This window comes from Phalacrocorax carbo, unplaced genomic scaffold (assembly GCF_963921805.1).
Source record: "Phalacrocorax carbo unplaced genomic scaffold, bPhaCar2.1 SCAFFOLD_36, whole genome shotgun sequence".
Classification (NCBI taxonomy): Eukaryota; Metazoa; Chordata; class Aves; order Suliformes; family Phalacrocoracidae; genus Phalacrocorax; species Phalacrocorax carbo.
The window spans coordinates 1107020-1127967 of record NW_026990495.1 but is presented as its reverse complement, the minus strand read 5'-3'; the positions used below and the strand labels follow the sequence as shown (position 1 = coordinate 1127967).

Genomic DNA, 20948 nt, shown 5'->3' with positions numbered 1-20948 from the left:
GTGTAACAGTCACTTCTACCCCTCAGCTCCATCAGGTTTGAATTTCTGTAAATTGATGCTGCGCTTTGCACCTGTTTCTACTTGACTCTTCACAGAGTTGAAAATTCCCTCTTCAGATCTGTCTACTTTCTTCTCCCCCTGTCCTGCCCGCAGAACTGTGTTTGGCTGCAGGGGCTGCAGAGTCTGTGTTTCCTTCCCGTGGTGAGGAAAATATGGACATGAAAAAGAAGTGGATAGTGATTCTGAAAAGACTCCTTTCTTTGTGTTTGTTCTCACATGCAATTGCCTCTTGTGGGTTGTTAAGTGATGTGAGTTACTCTGAGTCTTGGCAATCCCTTGTTGGCAACCCTGTGCTCAGGAGGTGCATCAGAAACTCTGTTTGGGCATTGCTTATGTCAGAGAAGTAACCGTAGCCCTTTCTGAAAAATAGCTCATGGGTGAGTCAGTTCCTCGGCCGTAACAGAAGGGTTTCTGTTTGCATCTGCAAGAAGTCAGGAGCAAACCCTGCTGAGGGAAGCCCTGAGAAGACAGGGAAGAGGAGAGAGAAGAACAGTTTTGGAGCGTTAGGCTGCTTCACCCCCGATGGTGTCACACCTCCTGGCACATTGACTCTGGGTAAGGGCGCTCTCGGGGTGTTTTCTGAGCTTTCCCGTGCTCACCACCAGAGAGCCGCCGGCCCTGGGGGAAGGGTGGCACCCCCTTCTGTGTGCACCCCAGGATCTTGTCACGCCACATAACCTCCTGCGCAAACAGAAGTGGCCAATAGTCGCCTTCTTTGGGGAGGCTGCTGTGGGCACGAGGAAGATGCTGGGAGCAGGCTTCCTTCAGGTCATCCTGGGGGCAGGTAGGGAGCAGAATGGGAGTGAAGTGCTGCCGCTGCCATATGTGTGCAGGCCTAGGGTGGCTGCAGTGGAGGAAATGGTGTTGTTTCAGCAAGGGGCACTTTCTCTTGTCTTACCCTCAGAGGACGACTGCCAGAGTCTGGAAAGCTGGAGGGGAAGGAGAGGGCAAGAGTGCGAGAAATGAGATGTCAGCTAGAGCAGGTTGTGGGAGCGAGGGTACCCGTTGCCTCATGGTCTCCAAAGAGAGTCGCTGCTCAGTACTGAGGCGTCCTGGATCCTGCTGCAGAGACTGAACTGGCGTCAATCACATTTCCCAGTGTCGATACTCAACATTTCCTCCACCAGCCTCATATATATATATATATATTCCTGTTGTGCTGCCTTCCAGCATGTATCTGTGCAGCCCTGCTCACCCTGAGCCTCACATCCCACAGGGTACAGCGGGATGGAGCTGTGAGGAGCACACTCAGGTGTACAAGGGTTTGGCAGTGCAGGTGTTAGCGGATAGTCTAGGCCAAGCCAAAATAAGCCTTCTGGAAACCCAGGGGGCTGGGAAGTTTGCCATGTTAACGGCGAGAGGCCTGCAGAAGGCAGTGGAAGCCCAGTGAGGTTGTTAATGCTTAAACCTCACAAGGTTTTCTTTGTGCTGTGCTTCCCTGCAGAAGAGCAGCAAACCTCATCCCACCTACCTCTGGGGCAAGCCTTGATGCTTTTGTGATCGCTCTGCTGTTCTCTGTATTGGTTGCCAGAGCAAAGTTCCCTTGAGAGACAAGGATCAGGAGGAGGTGGTCATCTTGTTGATTTCCTTGAAACGGGGGAATTTTACAAGCAGTGGAGATCTGGCTGAAGGTCAAAACTGGTGTCTGGAGATGAGGAGAGGGCAATGCAGAGAGAGCAGAACAGGTGAGAGGAGCACAGTGTGCTGGGAGAGCATGTCTGTTTTCTCATTACTGGGAGATGCTAGAGTAGATCGAGAATCTGGTTCCCTGAGACCATATAGCAGCGTGTAGCAGAGTGGCCAGGAGGAGACTGCTGGGGAAGAGCTTGAGAAGCCAGGGGATGCGCAATGCTGCAGTCAGCGCAATGGCAGGAGAGGGGGTCAGAAGACCTTGCGTTTTAAAACCTAAGCCAGACCAGAAGGCTTGTCATGGTACCTGTGTTGTCTTTAACTGCAGTTTCCACACCTGTGAGAGCGCAGGCATTTGGCTGCCAGTTTGTAGTACTGACTGGTTTGCAGCTTAAACCTACTTTGTAAGCACGGAAGAGAAGTGGGCATGGACAGGCAGAGGCTTCAGGCACCGGCAAAGGAGGGATGGGGCAGTCTGTAATATTTCTTTCAGGATCAAAAGCTGAAGGACGTTTCCATTCAAAGAGCCGAGCCTGTTGGGAGCTCCAGTCTCCAAAGTTCCAAAACCTGTGTATCGAACAGTGACCAGCCCTGATGTTTCTTTCTGCTACTCTCTGGCAGTTTCTGTGGGCTTTCTCTATGGCTGGTGGTTAACCTCTGCTAGGTGTACAAGCGCAGTTCCATCAAACCACTCGCAAACCTGCCACTTGCCCACCTGCTGCTGGGGGGCCAAGCCGAAGGGATGAGGCCTCGTGCCCATACCAAGCCTGAAGCAAAGGGAAAGCACTGAGAAGGTCACCCAGTCAGCCCTGAGCCAGAGTGCAGACATCCAAGCTGCGCTGAGAGGGAAGAGCCTGGAAAGCAATTCATGGGCGGGGGGCGATGGAAGCAGGTACAGTGTATGCGGCAGCTGGGATTAAGTGACACCCTTGTTACCCCACGTGGGTGCCAGAGGGCTGTTCCTGCTCTCTCCTCCCCAGTGCCTTAACTTAGTCTTTTGTCTGTATGCAGGGCCTTGATAACGCTACTCTGTGGGCACCCTGTATGTGATTGGCAGGTTTTCTGCATATTTGTGACCGATCTTTCTTGTTTCTTTTAAACAGGAGAATCTTGATATGTGCTGCCCAGGAACTAAAGAAATGCAAAGAACTGACGAAGAGAGAGGTGCCAGTCAAGGAGGGAGTGGAGGGTAGTTCTGGTTTTAAGCATTCTTGACTGCGTTCTAGCCAAAAGCCTTGGCTTAAACAACTGAAATGAGCTCAACTACTGGGTATTCTTCATCCCGGCGCAGTTCTGTATTGCTACGGACTTTACCAGCCATAGCCATGGACTCCGGGCCTGTCCTGTAGTGAGCTCAAAGCAGGTATTACAAAAACAAAAGTGTGCTTTTCCAAAATGCTTACAGGATTGAAAACGACAGACGGCTGTGGGCAGGTGGGAGTACACAGGAGTGGGCAGTGTCACTCGGGATGAGGAACAGTGGTGTGCGTACAGCCGTAGCGTGACAGTTTTCATGGCCTTAGGCAGCACAGCAAGGGTTTTCAGGCAGCAAGGCCAGCTGCCAGGCGTGTGTGAACACCTCCTCGCGAGCACGGAGGTGGGCAGGGGAGAAGCCAGTGCTGTTCCTGTTGGTGCGTAGCAGGTGACCGTCGGTGGAAGCTGCTCTCAGGGCCTGTAATCAGGTAATCTGTGGCAGAGCCAGAACTTGGAGTGAAGGAGCTGGGGTTGTTTACGCTGGAGAAGAGGAGGCTGAGGGGAGACCTTATTGCTCTCTACAACTACCTGAAAGGAGCTTGTAGTGAGGTGGGGGTTGGACTCTTCTACCTAGTAACAAGCAATAGGACAAGAGGAAATGGCCTCAAGCTGCACCAGGGGAAGTTTAGGTTGGACATTAGAAAAAACTTCTTCACCAAAAGGGTTGTCAAACATTGGAACAGGCTGCCCAGGGAAGTGGCTGAGTCTCCATCCCTGGAGGTATTCAAAACAAAGGTAGACGTGGTGCTTGATGACATGGTTTAGTGGTGGACTTGGCAGTGATAGGTTAGCGGTTGGCCTCGGTCCAAAGGGTCTTTTCCAACCTTAACAATTCTATGGTTCTATGATTCTCCCTTACCACCAGTGCTGTCAATCAGTTCAGGGAATAATGCTTTGGAGGGGGTTCAGATCGGTGGTAATTACAGAATAATTACATGATTATTATTGTGGTAGTCTGAAGTTACGAGAAGAAGCAAGACTTGGGGAGGAGAGGGTAATTTTAATTAGCTGTAAGATTTTTGACAATGCAGCTTTTGTGGGTCAGTGATGACCATCACGGTGGCTGAGACTCTCTTATGGAAATTCTTCTGTTGTGGAGCTGAATCCCCAATCACCCTCTAACAGTCTTAGCTGGACTGCTGGATCTGGCAGCGTGTGGTTTCTTTTCTTAAAACTGAAGATAGTGTAGTTACAGGGAGAGCCTGCTTGGAGGTTTTAGTAGTTTGGGGCAGGGGCCAGTTGGGGGCTGGGGCCTTCGTGGGAGGGGGCTGTTTCTGCCCTGTGCCCTTGGCCTGGCGCTCACAGCTGGGAACGGGCTTTCCAAAATCCTGCTAGAAAAGAGCCAGATGTGGGAGCTGTGGCTGAGCTGGGGACAGGGAGGACCCCTGGAGCAGCCGCAGGACCTGTGGCAAACCTGCCTTCATATCGGGTCTTCCCAGCTGGACGTTGCCCAGGAATAAGTCTGAGTCTTGCTCTTCTCCTTCAGGAAGCATGGTACGCACCATGCACACCCAGAGCTGTGCCTGTGCCAGGAGAAGACTTCAAGCTCAGCCGGGGCTGAGGGTGGCAGTTCCCACCAGCTGTCCAGCTCGGGAAGATGCAGGTAAGATGCCACAGAGGGGACACCAACTGGTTGTCACTTCTCTTGCAGGAACAGGATTTAACAGCAGAAGGGAGGCAGGATTGTGGAGTAGGTGATAGGGCAGGACAAGGCAAGTGCTTTGTGCAGCTGCTTGCGCCATCACTGAAAGCAGTTTTTGCATCTTTTCAGAGAAGAGGCAGTTAGCTGCTAGATTATAGGACTGACTGCAGAGTTTTGCTTCTTTTCTCTGTGTCCTGCTCTCGGTCCCTGCCTCTCCCTTTCCCTCTCTCCTTCCTTTTTCCTCTCACCTTTTACCCTCTGTCCCGCTCCTTCGCCCTGCCTGTGTTGGTCCCTTCCTCCTGCCCTTCCTCCTGCCCTCCTCTGCTCTCTCTGTCCCTCGTCCCGCTGCTCACCACCATGGTCCTGGCTGCCCCCTGCCCCTTCCCCTCCAGCCCCTTCTCCCTGTCCCTATGCCTGCTCCTTTCCAGGGGTTTCCTTTCTCCACTCCCTGCCCAGCTCCTCCCTCGTTCTCCTCGTCCCTCTGTCCATCTGCGATCCCTCTCTGGCCCCCCCACTGCCCCGTCCCACCCCTCTCCGCTGCTCTGTCCCTCTCTCCTCCTCCTCCTCCTCCTCCTCCTCCCCCCTGCTCCACGGGGGCTCCAGGATCTGGGCAGCCCCACAGAGGCGACCATGGGGCCTGGCAGTGGGGCAGAGCGGGGCTGGGGGACGGTGACCCCGCAGGTTCAGACAGCAGGGCAGGAGCACTGCAGAGCATGCCAGGGGCTGTAGTCCTGGGGCTGGGGGCTGCCAGGTGGCCGTGTCAGTCTCAGGAATGGCAGGGATCAAATGAAATGAAATGCCACGGACGGTTGTGTCAGGGACGCTGACATGCCCCGAGTGCTGCAGGGGATTTCTGATTTGCAGCAGCAAATCTCACCACTAAAGGAGACCAGTCCTCCCCCGATGGCATCCCTGCAGGCTCTCCGTCAGCCTGTCACTGGCTTGATGGGGCCCTGGCTGGTGGGACCCATAGGGCACGTTATGAAAATTCCCTTCCCTAACTAGTGAATCAACCAGTCTTTATTGTAGGAAAGTCTATTAGCTTTGTAGATGTCAATATGATGAGTTCACATGATACGCTGTACTGTGATGAGGGAGTGGAGTTTCCCTGGATGCTTTGCTATTCTTGACGCTGAAGTAAATCAAGGGAGCCCAGTATTAAAAAACACAACAAACAACAAACAAACCAAAAACAACCAACTAAACAGCCTGGCCCTGGGAAGAAGGGCTTTGCATCTGGGCAGCTTAGAGCTGTCCATGAAGGATAAGGATACCCCAGGTCACCCAAGATAATGCCAGCGTCCTAGCCCCTCTGACACATCTTTGAAACCCTCCCAGCATTGTCTGGCAGCACAGATCAGTAAGTCGAGGAAGACTGACTGCAGGGACATCGGGGTTGCTCTGCAAAGTTTGACTATGATTAGTAATCGGTAGCGTGGGTGCTAGTGACTGGTCACGTCACCTTGCACCTGACCAGCTGAAGGGTGTAAGAACCCTGTGTAAAGGCCCATTTGGGGTGCCCCTGCATTGGGTTAAAGGTAAGAGTCTGAGGAGTGGCTAGGGGGAGATCCTACCGTTGGGTCACGTGGTTCCGACAGGACCCCCTTGCTTTCTAAACTCCTTCTCCGAGAGGAATCTAGGTTTGGCTAAATCCAGGCTTAGTCTCCAACTTGGTCAATGGTTTATTTTCCAAGGGTTGTAGAAGTAACCGCTCATCAGAGTATTTGTTGTTAGTAACTGATTTGGCAGATGCCCAATGTCGTGTTCTAGGGCCAGTCACATTCAATGAGAACGATCACGGCTAGATTAATGAATAGTGCAGTTTATTAAAGCAACAGATACACAGGTTCTAGGCCCATAGTGGCAACCAAACTTTTAACATTAGCTTTAGCCTGATTATGCCTTCCTGCAGCCTATCAAGTTAATCTATCTGTGAATTGCCTCAGAGTCTGCTGATCCCAATAGACTCCATCCAGGAAGAAATCTACAGCGTGATGGCTTATTGGAGTAGGTCCTATGTAAGGTCTTCTGGAAAATCTCCCTTCCACATTCAGCAGATGTGGTATATAGCAAGGCTTAGAAAGAATCTGTGGAGGAATACCCACTGCCTTTAGGCCTAGGAAAAGATCTATGGAACGTTCCAGGCATAAGGCTCCCCTTTTTGTCTGTATGGTCCTAAGGGCTGAATGGTCCACGTCCACCCATCCTATTAATTTGAAGGCTCTATTGGCATTTCCAGTTCCCAGCCCCTACAGAGTGAGTAAGCTTGTCAACAGCTTTGCTCTCCAAGCACAGGCAGGGCTCTCCCTTCAGACTAGCGACAAACCCTTCTTGGTGCAAGGGCGGTATCCTTCCTTTCTTCAGTGAAAACTCATCACGTAGATGCCTGTCCTTGTACCACTGAGAATTCAACACGACAGACACCCGGGAGAGCTGGTTTCAGGTAGCGGGTGGGCTTTGAGTGCATAGCCAACAGTGGGGCTTGTTTGCCTCTGCTGCTGTAGTTTGCCCCGTGGCGATGGCCAAATTATGGGCTGAATATGTATAATCCCTATTCCACCACAGGCTTATAAGCAAGGCTACCGTATTAAAACCTACGCTTCCCACGCACCAGTAACAGAAGAAGCAAAGAGACACCGAGAGCAACAATAACCATCCCTTGGATATAGAGGACAGCCCTGAACTCAGAAGGGTTTCCTGGCTCTGGAAACCCAGAAGGCACTGAAAGATCTAGAGCAAGAAGTCGCGGAAGCTCCCGCGTTAGCCCTGCCAGGCTACAACAATCAGTTTCTATCAGATTTCCCTGAACAGGAGGGACAGCCGGTTGGCCCCAAAAGGTCAGCAAGGCGCAGCATGTTCCTCAGGAGAACTAGACCTCGTAACTCAGGGCCCGATTTCATGGACTGAGGCTGTTGCAGCAGCAGCTGTGGTGGTGGAGAAAGCAAGAAATAGTGTCCTGGGGCACCTCCTAAGGCTAAGGGTTCATTCCTTACTTCCTTGTCCTCCTCTCCAGAGTTCAAGCAAGTGCGGATGTGCCACTGTGGGGAATTACGTTGGGTTATGGCAATAACCGTAAATGGTCCTTGCCTTCTTTGGCGGAACCTTCCATAAATGCAACAAGATACACTCAAACCGCTGCCTCTCCCCCAGGCTGTCTTGCCCTGGCTCTCTGCCGACAGGAGGGAGCAGTGGGTGGTGTCAGCCTGGGGGGGTGGCAGGAGGGAGAGCGGGCGGTGAGAGGCGTGGGGGTGAGAGGACATGGGGCGGTGATGGGCCCAGGGCTGTTGGGAGAGCCAGCGCGGGCCCCGGGGCTGATGGGAGGTGACGCTGGGTGGCGAAGGCCCAGGGGGTGGCGGGAGGGACAGCGCAGACCTCGGGGTGTGACAGGACACCGGGCAGCGACAGACCTGGTGGGTGACAGGACAGCAGGCTGCTGGAACCCCCTCCCCTAAGGGCCACTCGGCATTAGGGCAACGAGGGCGGGGCTGCCACACCCACATGATGCAGGTCTTTCTTCATAATGTGCTGAGCATATAAGAGGACCATGACACCGCGTGCTGCAGTAGGCGCCATCCCAGAGCAGGCACCGCCTGGCCCCGACCATGTCCTGTGTCCACTACAAGTTCTTCTCCAGGCTGAACTATGATACGGTCACCTTCAGCGGCCTCCACATCACCCTGCGCGACCTCAAGCGCCAGATCATGGGCCGCGAGAAGCTGAAGGCGACCAGGAGCGACCTGCAGATCTCCAACGCCCAGACCAAAGAAGGTGCGTGGGGGCGGCGGGCGCGGGGCCTCGGGGACCAGTGCGGAGCTGCACCCCGGCGGGGAGCTGCATTGCAGGGGGGAGCAGCACCCCAGTAGGGAGTTGCACCCCAGCGGGGACCTGCACCACTGTGGAAAGCGACAACCCGCAGGGGCCCTGCACCACCTGCCCCGGCGCCCCCAGGGGCCCTGGCACCACCTGCCAGACGGTGGGCTGGCCCCGCTGGTAGGTGACGGTGTGGAGCCGGGCAGGCTCACCGGACACCGGCAGCCCTGGGGCAGAGGGCAGCACACAGGCACTGACCGGTGGCGGCATGGCCGTGGTGGTGAAGCGCATGTCGGACACCTCCGATGCCGTCGGCAGCTGCAGAGGGAACCTCTCTGTTGGGGGAAGCAAAGAGGGGTGGTGGGGTGAGCTACTGGTGGGCAGAGCCCCTTGGGGGGTTACCCGGAGGGCAGGAGCACCACGAGGAGCAGGAGCTGCTGCTGTACCTGCCATGGCGGCGGGTCAGTGTGGGGTTTGTCTGGGGCAAAGAGTGTTCTGGGGTTCTGTCCCCATGGCGATCATTCCACCAGCACCTGCCTCAGCCAGCCCTGCCAGGGTTTCATTTCTCATGCCACAGCAACTGCCCGTCTCAATGACGTCCCATCCTGCTGATGGTTTCCTGTCCGCAATGCTCATTTCTCATCCCGGTGAGGGTTTCCCATCCCCACGATGGATTCCCATCCCCACGGTGATTTCTCAGACCCGTGATGGTTTCCTATCCCAACGGTTTCCCATGCCCACATTTCCCTTCCCAAGCATTGTTTTTGCAGGGAGCTGAATTTCCTGCCCAAGGGGAAGGGATGCAGCCAGTACGGGTGGCCCTGCGATGCCAGTGTGTGAGCTGCCTCATCCTGCCCCAGTGGGGGGGGATGGGGCACTTTTGGGGGGTGTTTTTGTGCTTCCCGTCTCTGGAATCCTTACACGTGCACACAGAGTACTGTTCTTTTATAACCTTGCCCGTGCAGGAGCCCTGACTAAATGTTGACCTGATCTTGGAAAGAACAAAGTGGAGCTTGAGTGAAGATGGCCGACTTGCTCAGATTTTTCTGAGCACTCTAACCTTTTACAGTTCCGGGACTGTAACTTTCCATAATGGAGATCTAGTAACAGAAGCAATGCTAACCTAAGCAAAAAGAAAACAGGATTTTAAATATCAGTGGAATATCTGCCCATGGAGTCATGTTCTGCAAAGGCAGAAGTCCCTTCAAAAAGCCTGTGCCTCCTTTTAATTTGATCTGCATTTGTTGAGTGTGTTGAGACGATAAAAGTCGGTGTTACCTATAAAAGGTTGCTTTTCTCTCTGTAAAGGGATTCTCTGAAGTGCTGTGTAATGACATACTGATATACGTTCTTACAAACTGACTACTGCTTTTTTCTGTACTGATGTTGTTTTCAGAATACACAGATGATGACGCCCTGATTCCGAGGAACTCCTCGGTAATTGTCAGAAGGATCCCTGCTGGAGGAGTTAAAGCTACCAGCAGAACCTCTGTTACGTGAGTATCCGTAAAGCGGTGTAGTCTTTGCTAGGGGGTTCAGTGAGGTCACTGGTTTAATGGATATTAGTTTACCAGTGGCGTTCCAACTGCATCTCCCTTGTTAAAGCGGCTGTTAGTTTTTGTTGTCCTGGGGTAGGTTTCAATGGACCTGTCCCAAAGCAGACTGACCTTTTTAGGCCTGCTGGGACATGGGCTTCAGGCTCCAACAACGGTAACTTCTAAGATGATTCTGTTGGGTTTGTTCTTGGGCTTGATTGTTCTGAGACCCGAGCTGTAGATGCTGTTTCCTCCAGGTGGAGAGATGCCTTATGCTATGGGCTTGCTTGTATTGCTTTCAGAGTAAAGACAGATACGCACCGTAGTGTACGCTTAGAATTAGTTCCCATCCCAGAGGAGCCCGATTGTCAGTGTTTGGCTATTTCCTGCATTTGCGGGAGGAGGCAGGATATGGCAGGTACTCTGAGGCCCCAGATCTGGGGTGTATTGGTTGAGATTACAGCTACTCAAACGTGATCCTGCCTACAGGATTGTTGTGGTCATTTTGGGATTTTGGGGTTTTTTTTTAGTTGCACTGAATGTGAGAATTTGAGAATGAGAGCAGTTTATGTGTATGAATAGATGGCCACATTCACTAGATTATCCGAACAATGTCCTGATGGGCAGGTTTTATAACCTGTTTCACTGCTTGATGTGGGGCACAAGTGCTCTATTTTAAGCTCTGATCACCTTCCTTTCTTTCTCCTTCCAGAAGTCGAACGGAGCCAGTGAGCGGAACACCAAAAGCAGTATGTAAAAGCACAGGGTCACACCTTTTTCTGCACACTGCACTGAATTCTGAACAATGTAGCCTTGTATGAAATGTTCCAAACAGTAGTTTCATATAATTTCTTCCAGTAAAACATAGCCTATGCTGCAAAGACAATGGATTTGATTCAGCATAGTAAGAACTGCATAATGCCATCATTTGCACAGTTCTAATGGGACTATTGGTATTTGTGCCCAGTCACGCATTGTATTTCATCCTGAATATGCGAGGCTATTTCCTGAATGGCTTTGTGTTGTACAGATAAGGTACGATTGGTTATAGGCGATGTAGGTTCAAGGTTTGCACAACTGGACGTGGTGCCGTGCTCTCCATCTGTCTGTCTACAGCTAGTAACGTGTCTGTTGGCGTAGCTGCTTGTGCGCTTTGTGTTTCTTGCAATGAAAATGCTCCGGAGTGTATTTTTGCCATTTTCACCTTGTATCACTTAGCTTCTGTTTTTGCTTGCTTTGCCCAACGGTTTTTGAAAACGTTCATAAAAAACACCGAGAAACCATTGTTGTTAAACTTGGTACTGTTTCTGGCTTTGACGTGGGGGTTCAAACAAAAACTAAAACTGACATACGCCCTACGTTCTGAGGACAGTTCTGGGCAGCTAAACGAGTCCTTTCCGTGCCTTTGAATACCTGGGTATTTGTTCCTGGAACTGTTTATTTGCAGTGATATTGTTTGGGCTCCTCCAAGTACTTGAATGTCTTTAATAGATTGCCCTGAATGTAAATATCGTTGCTACACAAAGTGGTATTCTAAAGTTCTGCATTTGCTCTTCCCGCTTTCTCTGATGCAGCAGCTTCATCTAATAGCTTGTCTGCAAATGAAAATACCTGAAACCCAGTGTACAAATTTTGGCGCAAGGTTAGAGCCTGGGGCCTTTGTGGGGCATTTTTCATCAGGTTGGAAAACACTGTCCTTCTGCTGCTGAAATATAAATAAGTAACAGAAGGAAATGCTTGACTGGTAATAGCCTGGATTTTGATTTAGTCTTCTGTTCAGTTGCTTTAGTTCTCTTTAGTTTCTGATTAGTCTTCCGTTTGAAATGGCAGTTCATACATTGACTGTCGATTCTGGATTTTGGATTGTTTGGGGGTTGTTGGTTGTCGAGTCGTGTCCCCGCCCCTCCCCAGTTCTTCTGCAGTATTGCCTTAGGGTGGCAAACAAGTTTCATGGAGATGTTGGTTCTAACTGACTGGTTGGAGGGACTGGCAGGAAATACTTCAGTAGAAATATAAAGGAAACAAAAAAAGACCCAGGGCTGGAGGGCCGTGGAAGGTGGCCGTTGGGCAAACGTGCTGAACAGCACATCAGTTACCCTTCCTGACCCATTTGACAAGGTTCCCTCTCTGAGATACTCTGGAGCAACAAGCTGATCTCAAGCGGGTCTGGTTAGTCTAGTTTCTTCTCATTAACCGCACGGGCACTCTTAAGCTGGCGTAGCTTTGGACTTTGCCTTGAGCAAATGCAAATGACACGAGGTCGGAAATGCCTCTTGCAGTCACACTCGGAGCGCATCGTGCAGACTTTCAGACTACGGTAGAGGTTAACTATTGCTATGTTTGGACTGTACAACTTGAATATGTGTTTAATTTTTTGTGAACAGATGGATGACCCCTCTGCATCTGCTTCCCTGTCCCAGCTTATTCAGGTATATCTATATTCTTACCAAATACTTCAAAAAAAAAAGAAAAAAAAGTGTTTGCTTCATATTTTTAAATCTTGCACTGTGATCCAGAGCTGTATAACTGTTGTAATGCGAACAATGCTTTACTTTAATTCTTAATAATGTCAAGTATTTATGTTAACCTTAAAATGTGTGTATGCTTTGATCCTCTCCTGTAAAGAGCAGTTGCCACTTTGGGGAGATAGAAGGGGAGAACCTTACCAGCACCAACGTCACGTTGCACTAGTGCTCATCTTCAAGACACAAAGGAGAAGCACTTCAGAGGCTGTTTGCCCTTTTTCATACATTCCGTTAGTTCTGCTTTGGGGAGGAGCGCTATTTTTACAGAAGCATGTCACTGGCTGTAAGGGACGGACATTCCAGGGGGTGTGGAGCAGCCAAATTAGAGGCGTGCCTGGAACACGGACAATTGCAGGGCTGTTTCTGAATTTCTAGTCCTCAGAGCTGCAGATCCATTCTTTGACCGCTGCACAATTTCATCAGCTGTCGTATAGATACAGTGGGCAACACAATCTGATTTCCTTGAACGCAGACTGTGTACGCTGTGATTATGTCCCTAACCGTGTCTAGGAACACACCCACGCCTGTGTGTGGCATGCTGGCGGAGGTGACCTTCTGGAACTCCTGCCACGCCGCGTTTTGCTGTGGAGCTGCTGGCGGTTTTTGCCCGGGAATGTGTAACTTTGGCTGGGAAAGCACTAGTCATTGCGCCTTGTGAGAAGGCGTAGTGCTAGCCAATTCAGGGCCTGGGCTTTAAAGTTACAAAGCTCAGAGAAGGCAGGGCCTAAGGCAGAGGAGCTTGTTCTTTCTTCTGTAAAGAAAGGCTGGAGTTCATTCCCAAGACAGAGAAACCTCTCCCCACTAGCCACTTCTTCCCTCTCTCACCACAGACATGAAATTGTGCACACGTGGCAAAAATATTGGAAAAAATAATTCATTTGGAAGGTAGCCACGAGAAGAAACTGGTCTGCATTAGTGCTGTCCCTAAACGTGTCCTTGGTTCTGTAAACTTAGGTGAAGTTTTACTCTAAAATGTGAGAAGCCGTCCAAGAGGTGCACACATTGAAGCTTTTGAGAACATTGAAGTATTTCAGAACAATACAGGAACAACACCTCAGAGCAGCTCAAAACTGTGACTTACTCTACCCTCTTTAGCGCAGACTGGCTCAGCAGGGAGTCAATGTGTTGTAAAAAGTCCTCTGGTTTATTACTGCTATGTACGAAATGCCATATTTGAACTTTCGCCTATCCCTAGAAATGTTTTGTGGGTTTTGGATGTGTCTTGTACATCTCTTGGGTTCAAGCAAATCAGTCAAGTGTCTGTGAAGTTTTCTGTCACGGTTAATGGAAATGATTTCATAGGTGTCGATCTGCATTATGTTACAGTTGAGGAAAAACTGTGTATAGGAAACAACCATTTAATAAAATGCTGAAAGTAGTTGGTTGCTCTTGCGAAGGAATGCACCTAAAAGCAAAGACACGAGTGGCTGATCTGAAGGCTTGGTGCTGGACGGTCCAAAGAATGTACAGTCCCTCCCTTAGACCCTGCTGGTATCTGCACTAGTGTGTAATTAAAACGTTTGAACAAATAGTACTTCAAAAACCAAGAAATCAGCTGGTTTCCTTCATATGAAGATCTAGTTCTGCGTAAGGCTTGTATTACAATTTGCATGGTAAAAGGACACGGCCAGCTGGAGAAACCTGCAGGTTTTGCTTACCGTAGTTAGCTCACTTAACACGAAGAAGTTAGCAGGGGCTCTAAAGTGTTTCTAACGTGTGTGTCGACTAACGGCCTGTTACACAGACTGCCAGTCTGGCTGAAGCCAGCGCTTCCGAAGAAGACAAAATAAAAGCGATGATGATACAGTCTTGCCGTGCATATGATCCAATCAAGTAAGTGTTGATAACGCCAGATCTGTTCCCCAACGATTACGGAGGAATGCTAGAGATGGTTGCTTTAACAAGAGAGACACATGCACCCCTTTTTCTTTTTCTCCCAAAAACCTTCTAGTTACATGAAGAACAGCCTGGGTCTACCTCCGCCATCATATACTTGCTTTCGTTGTGGAAAACCTGGCCACTATATAAAGAACTGCCCAACAAACGGGGTAAGGTTGGGGGGGGACTTCTGGTGTTACTTCGGTTTTGTTTTTTACCTTGGCAGTGAGGTAACAGACACATGAACACGCATATTAAGACGTGTTTCTCTTGGGGTGAAATAGAGAGGTTACATGGCAAAGTTGCAAAGCCCTTCAAAATTCAAGGGACACCTGCAATTATCAAGGCAAAATTTTCTTTTTTCCAGGCCACCACAACAAACATAGCCAGAGATCTTTCTCTGTCAACTTTCATGCATATTTTTCTGTATTTCAATATGACTGGAAATTTATTTTGGGTTTGAACCCTTTCTAAAGACACTTCACAGTTTTTAGTATTTCATACAAAACCAGGATGTTTCTGCTGGCCCCGTCTATTGGATATCTGCCTGGTGTAATGACACAAGCCTCTGGCTGAGCGTCCCTGCCATTTAACAACAGTCACGGAGATGTCGTTTTAAGTGTGGGTCTTGAGATACGCCTGCATTTCTTTTCCTACCAGGACAAGACTTTTGAGCCTGTTCCCAGAATTAGGAGGAGCACAGGCATTCCAAGGAGTTTCATGGTGGAGGTGAAAGATCCCAACACAAAGGGTGCTATGCTGACCAGCACGGGAAAATATGCCATACCAATTATTAATGCGTAAGTATGGGACTAACGGGACTGACCCAGGAGCGAAGGAGAGGAACCGTGCGTCAATGCCTGGGCGGCAATGCAGCCGAGTGGGCCAGCACCTCTAGTTACGGGGGAGGAAGCACTGGCATTGCATCTTAACCTTAACACCCGTGATACTTTCTAATCCCAAGGCCCTAAAATAGGACGCTCCTCCTGTTCATGCCCCTGGAAGCTGCTTAAACTTGTGGCGTGCTAAGAATCAGTATTTCTGCAAAAGGTTTCCGAGGTGTTTGCAGTGGAGTCGTTCTCTTTGAAAGCGCGTTTTGCTTCTGTCTGATGCTGCAAAGGCTCCTTGCAAAAGTTAACAAGTTGCTGTGGGAGTGAGGTTTCCTCCCCCTCTGACTTTTATCACCTCCCCTGTGTGAAAGAGGCTGCAGTTCTCCTGTTGCTATAAACTAAGAAAATACTACTGTGTGCTGACAAGAGCGGCTGCTCTAAAATGCACTCGGTGGCACTTCTGGTGTTCTGCCATGGACCTCCTTTTGTAGAAGCTCTAACATAGACTTCTTCCATTTCCAAAACTTCATTACTCGGAGACTGACTTGATCCTCAGCCTGCCATTTACTTTTACCCTCTGGCAACAGAGGAGAGGTGGGATTCATTTCACACGATTTCTAGCTGTCAAAAAATTATTTGCCTAGTCTGAGCTGATTTCTCCATTGACCCAATGAATGGGAGAGGTCTGCAGCAGGAAAATTGTTCCCCCTCCCTCTTCTCATCCTGTGGCTGTAGAAAAGGACTTTCAACTAGCGGCCTACGTTTTAGAAGGCTAATGTGGAGTGAGAAGAATTCCACCTGTTCTCTTCCCCTGAGAAAAGCCAAAGCTTGGAAAAGTTCTCCTTGACCCACCTTTAACTTTTTGCTCTCTCCTTCCCCACCCCCCTCCAGGGAAGCTTATGCCAGAGGAAAGAAGGAAAAGCCTCCCTTTCTACCGGAAGAGCCGGCCTCCTCCTCCCCCTCCGATGAGCCTATTCCAGATGAGCTCCTGTGTCCCCTTTGTAAAGATATAATGACCGACGCAGCTGTTATTCCCTGCTGTGGAAACAGTTATTGTGACGAATGTAAGTGTGACCCCATGGCTGTTAATTCAAAACATCACCTCTGATCCTCTGAAAGCAGAAACAGGAGATCAGGAAATTACTGTGTCACCGGTTCTATGTAGTACTTAAGCCCAGCCTGAATAGGAAAGGACTCTTCTCCTATAAAGGGCAAAAGAAAGGCCAAAAGCTTTTTCCTCCTTTTTATGTATCTCGTTAAATCCCCTTCGCACGTGGAAGGACGAGTATGAGAAGAGGGCGTAACTGCACAGGCGATGACACTATTAGATAGCGAATGCATTTCGTTTGTCCACAGCCCTTTCCCTCCTACAAAATTACAGAGCCAACGCTGGTGACTTCCTGTGGTCTGCAGCAATCGGGTACTTGGGCATTTAATGCACATTCTCCTCCACGGGAGAGTTGGCTGAAACCTTCAGAACTCAAACCCGCTAACGGGGTTTTGAGGTCTCTTTTATTCACTAGCCCTGAGGTTGGTGACTTCTCACTGTACTAGAGAGTGGAAAAAAGGTGAGTCAAGACATCAAGACACCGCCTACTCCACACCTCCAGATGTTACAGGAGTGAAACATCAGGGCTGTACCGTTATTGGCTGCATACTAGAAAATTATTAGGCTACTGAACTTGAGCTTCATGTTCCCAATTCAAGATCATCTTCACCCATTAATCATATACATGGTTTTCTAACTGATGAGAACCCCAAAAACGTCCTTAGTTTGGCTAAAATCTATTTTGATGCCTCTAATTGCACACAGGTATTAGAACAGCGTTACTGGATTCTGAGGATCATACCTGCCCAACGTGTCATAAGAGCGATGTTTCTCCTGATGCTTTAGCTGCCAACAAGATCCTACGCCAGGTAACGTGATGGCTTTTCCGTGAACTGCTTGTAAGAGAAGTCTATTCCTGAAAAGCTGAAAGGGAAGAAAACATGAATCGGCAGCTCCTGAAGCAGGGCTAAATTGGACAAGGCTACATTTATTTACTCCTCCAGTGCATGATCCCTTGTTACAGAAGCTTACAACTCCTTAGAGACAGTCTGGCAAATTCAGGTCACAGTTTTAACGTGATTGCCTCCCTTTCAAATTCGGTGTTGACACTGAAGTGCTTTAAATACAGACACCCTGAGTTACCAGTCATTAATGCCGGCGCTTAATGCGATGTGTTCCTACCCCTGCCTGCTGATTTATTTTAGGATTGATAGCATTTACAGGAATAGGCGAGTGATGTTCCTCTGTGGAGCCTTTTGTTTGTGTGCCTCCTGAAGTTTCCTATCCCCTTTTTGTCCGTGTTTTTCTGCCTCTAGGCTGTGAACAACTTCCAAAATGGAACTGGCTACCCTCGGCAGCAGCAGCCGCAGCAGCCGCCACCGCCACCACCTCCACCACCACTCCTGACTGTCGGGCCTCCCGCCGCGCTGGTGACGGCCGCTAACCTTTCTAAACCTTCCTCTCAGCCAATCGGCGGGTTGTTGGAGGAGAAGGTTAGTTTGATTTCAGCATAGGCACTGATCCTTGTCTTTTAGCAGAGCTTCGTTTCCAACTCTTTCCAACCGTTTTTTGCCAAGGGCCGTCAGGTTCCGCTACTAAGACAAGCAGCACTGCCGAGTCGTCTGGGCCCCCGAGGACAATCAATACCCACAACGGGTAAGTAACGCTAACTTTAGAATTCCTTTAAAAGTCTTATCTTCAGATAAACTGAATGGGATTTTTTTCTTTTTCCCTCCCCACTGCAACAGGTCATCCAGTGAGAGCCACTACAATTCGCTCAGCAGGTGGCGGATCAGGCTGCGAACTGTAAGTGTCCCACAGAAATTCAATGCATTACTACCGGTAACTGTACTACTACTCCTGGTTAAAGGAGGCCGTAACACGTAACTCCTGCAACAGCTGATTTGCAATGAATAAGTACGCACAGGTAGTTGTGGGGAACACAAGCGGTAATTGATTTTGAAATGGCTTACTTTGAATTGCCTTTAACAAAGGGATCTGTGCTTGCACTAAGATTATTTAAAATAAAACATCAGCACAGGACTGACAAGGGGACTGCCAAAAACCAACACTTTCTGGGGAAACCGTAATGACATACGAAAATTAAATATAATTATAGGATCAAGTGGAAAGCCAGGCTAGAAACTTGGAAGCAGAAACTTTACATGCTAACAAGTTCTTCAATTTGCAGTAGCATCATTACATAAACACATGGAGAGAGGATAAAAAAAAAAACAAACCAAACCAAACAAAGCAAACCAAATTTGAGAGGAAAAAAGTTGGGGAGTGTGACCCTTTTTTCTTTCTTTTTCTGTGTGGTTTTTTTTCAGGTCCAAGTCTCCCTGCAGTGCTTCATCTTACTGTAGAAGTTCGTATACCTACACCAAGTCAAGATCCAGTTCTTCCCCCACTCACTCCTACTCTCGATCATTCAATCGTTCCCAGTCTCGTTCCTCCCCGCGATCGCCGCCGTATCCAAGAAGAGGCAAAGGGAAGAGTCGTAACTATCGCTCCAGGTCAAGGTCACGCGGCTCTCACCATTCAAGGCTAAGGTCACCCCCGCACAGAAGATACCATTCACGGTCAAGGTCTCCGGTGTTTAGGGGCCAGTCTCCAACTAAACAGACTCTACCTCAAGGGGAAGGAGAAAGGGAGTGTTTTAACAGGTCCAGAGAGGTTCCACCATATGATAGGAAAGCTTACGAGGGCAGATCCCGTGACTGGAGGGATCCATTTGGAAAGGAAAGATACAGAGAACGGCGAGGGAACTCTAGGCACCGGAGTGAGAAGTTTTACAAGGGCTATGCTGTTGGCTGTCAACCTCCACCTCCACAAAACCGAGAGGACTTTTCTCCAGGTAGGTTTGGTCCACCTGGCACCAGACGAGAGAATTTGCCATGTGCTCAGGGACGTAGGCAGGATTATCCTGGTGGGCAGAGGCACAGAAACCATCATACAGCTGGAAATTGCCCTGAAAAACCATGTGGAAGGGAGAGCCGTGGCATCAAAGATCCTGAAACATCAAAAAAGAAAGAGGTGGAAAAACCACTGGGAGACAAGAAAGGCAATAAAGATAAAAAGCACCGGAATGAAGGATTTCCAAATGCTGAGTTGTTGGAAGGTGCGAGAAAACCAAGAGAGGCAGCTGCAGCAGAAGGTGTTACAGCGGAGTCTGTCTTCAGGCTCCCAAGCAGAGACGATGCCACCCCTGTGAGAAATGAGCCTATGGAAACAGAGTCTAGTGCTTTCAGACTGGGGTCTGAAAAGGAGGAAGAAGAGAAGGATAAGCCAAAAGCAAAGACTGACAAGGCCAAGCGGAAAGTAGAAGTGGCTCTTCCTCCTAAGACGGACAATACAGTAAAACCAGCTGAAGGTTCCAACGAGAAGGTGGACACGGGTCGTGACAAATCTCCTCGACTGGAACCTCCTGCGAAAAAGGCAAAGGAGGACTAGCCAAAGTCAGGCAGTGTTAAAACACCTTCCTCTTGAAAGGATGAGGGTGTTTTGATGCTGTCCTGCAGCGAGTAGTTGCTAGTTGGGAGGATAGAAGGGGAGTGCCTTATCAGCCAAGTTAGAGCCATTTCTGGAATACAGGCAATTGCATGGCTATTGTTCTCTTTGTTTACTCGCACCTGTATAAACACAAATCGCATGTTCATCAATAAAGTTAACACTCTTTTAGCCTCGTGTGTTCCCTGGCATGTCTGTGTTACATTTCTAACTAGCGTCTCACCATGAGCTCACAGAGATGTCTCAAAAATGATTAGAAAATAAGAAAAATAATACTCCTGGAGTAGGAGGGGAGACTCAGTGTTAGTTAGAACTAATTAAAGTCAATGAAAGACAAAGCACAGCCATTCCCTTCTTGTTTGCTCTGACTGTACCTGCTTTGGGTTGTGGGTAGGCATAGGCAGGGTGGAAGCCTTGCATCTCTCTTGACGAGTCCCCTCTCTCTCCTTCTCCCCGTGAAAGCAGAATGCACATTAACTATGCACACTAACAGGCGTGTAAAGAAAAGCTAGGGCCCTGGGGCCATTGCCACTGCCTAATTCTCTTACTATCCCGTTATTTACCGATTTATGTTCTGGAATTACTAAATTTGGTACTAGAGCAAACCTTACACAACTCATACTCTTTGGGGGGGAAAAGATACACTCACCTTCCCGTTGTGACACTAATGGGTATAGCTTTCCCTCTGCCAGCTGGAAGCGTGCTGACTTCCCACAGTGCTTTACTGGCTCAGGACTCGACAGCTGCAAAGTATTAGATGAGACCTGGTTTTACATGAACAGAGGAGAAAACAGTTCAGTGGCACACAGGAAAGACAGAAAGGAAGGGAGAAAAAGAAGGGAAAAACGGAGGAGTTAGTTAAATCCGTTACCTTTAGATCTCTCTGGCAGAAGGCCCTACTCCAGAGAGGCAATCCCATCCAAGAAACACTTTGCAGGCATTTAGAAGTCAGCAGGATACAAGCAAATACAGAATTTCTTTCTCAGATTAGGCTCATGGGTTCTCTTCTATGTTTGCACTGGGCACAGCTGACGTTCTGTCGCGCCGCGTGTTTTATGTGTGCTTGGTGTGACTAAGTGAACAAGACACAGCTGTTGCTCACAGACAGGAACTGTGGTGGTCAAGGTTAAACAAAATTCTCCCAGAGAGCCAGGGCAATATTGCCCATTTGGTTAGAGATGGAAGGGGGCCATTCGTCCTCACAGGCGCTGCTTGTTTCACTTGCCT

General features: G+C 49.3%; 2 protein-coding genes across 2 annotated transcripts; both read left to right on the top strand.

Moving 5' to 3' along the window:
• The first annotated feature begins 8187 nt into the window (after positions 1-8187).
• On the top strand, positions 8188-17971 carry LOC135311308 (E3 ubiquitin-protein ligase RBBP6-like). Its single transcript, XM_064440431.1, has 11 exons — positions 8188-8353; positions 9792-9891; positions 10643-10679; positions 12315-12359; positions 14200-14288; positions 14407-14503; positions 14994-15133; positions 16055-16227; positions 16977-17080; positions 17528-17704; positions 17960-17971. Exons 1-11 carry the CDS (start codon positions 8188-8190, stop codon positions 17969-17971), a joined length of 1140 nt encoding a protein of 379 aa, XP_064296501.1.
• A 68-nt stretch (positions 17972-18039) lies between these two features.
• LOC135311307 (E3 ubiquitin-protein ligase RBBP6-like) lies at positions 18040-19664 on the top strand. The gene is made up of 2 exons (XM_064440430.1): positions 18040-18053; positions 18542-19664. The coding sequence occupies exons 1-2, from the start codon at positions 18040-18042 to the stop codon at positions 19662-19664; spliced, it is 1137 nt and encodes a 378-aa protein (XP_064296500.1).
• Positions 19665-20948: the final 1284 nt, after the last annotated feature.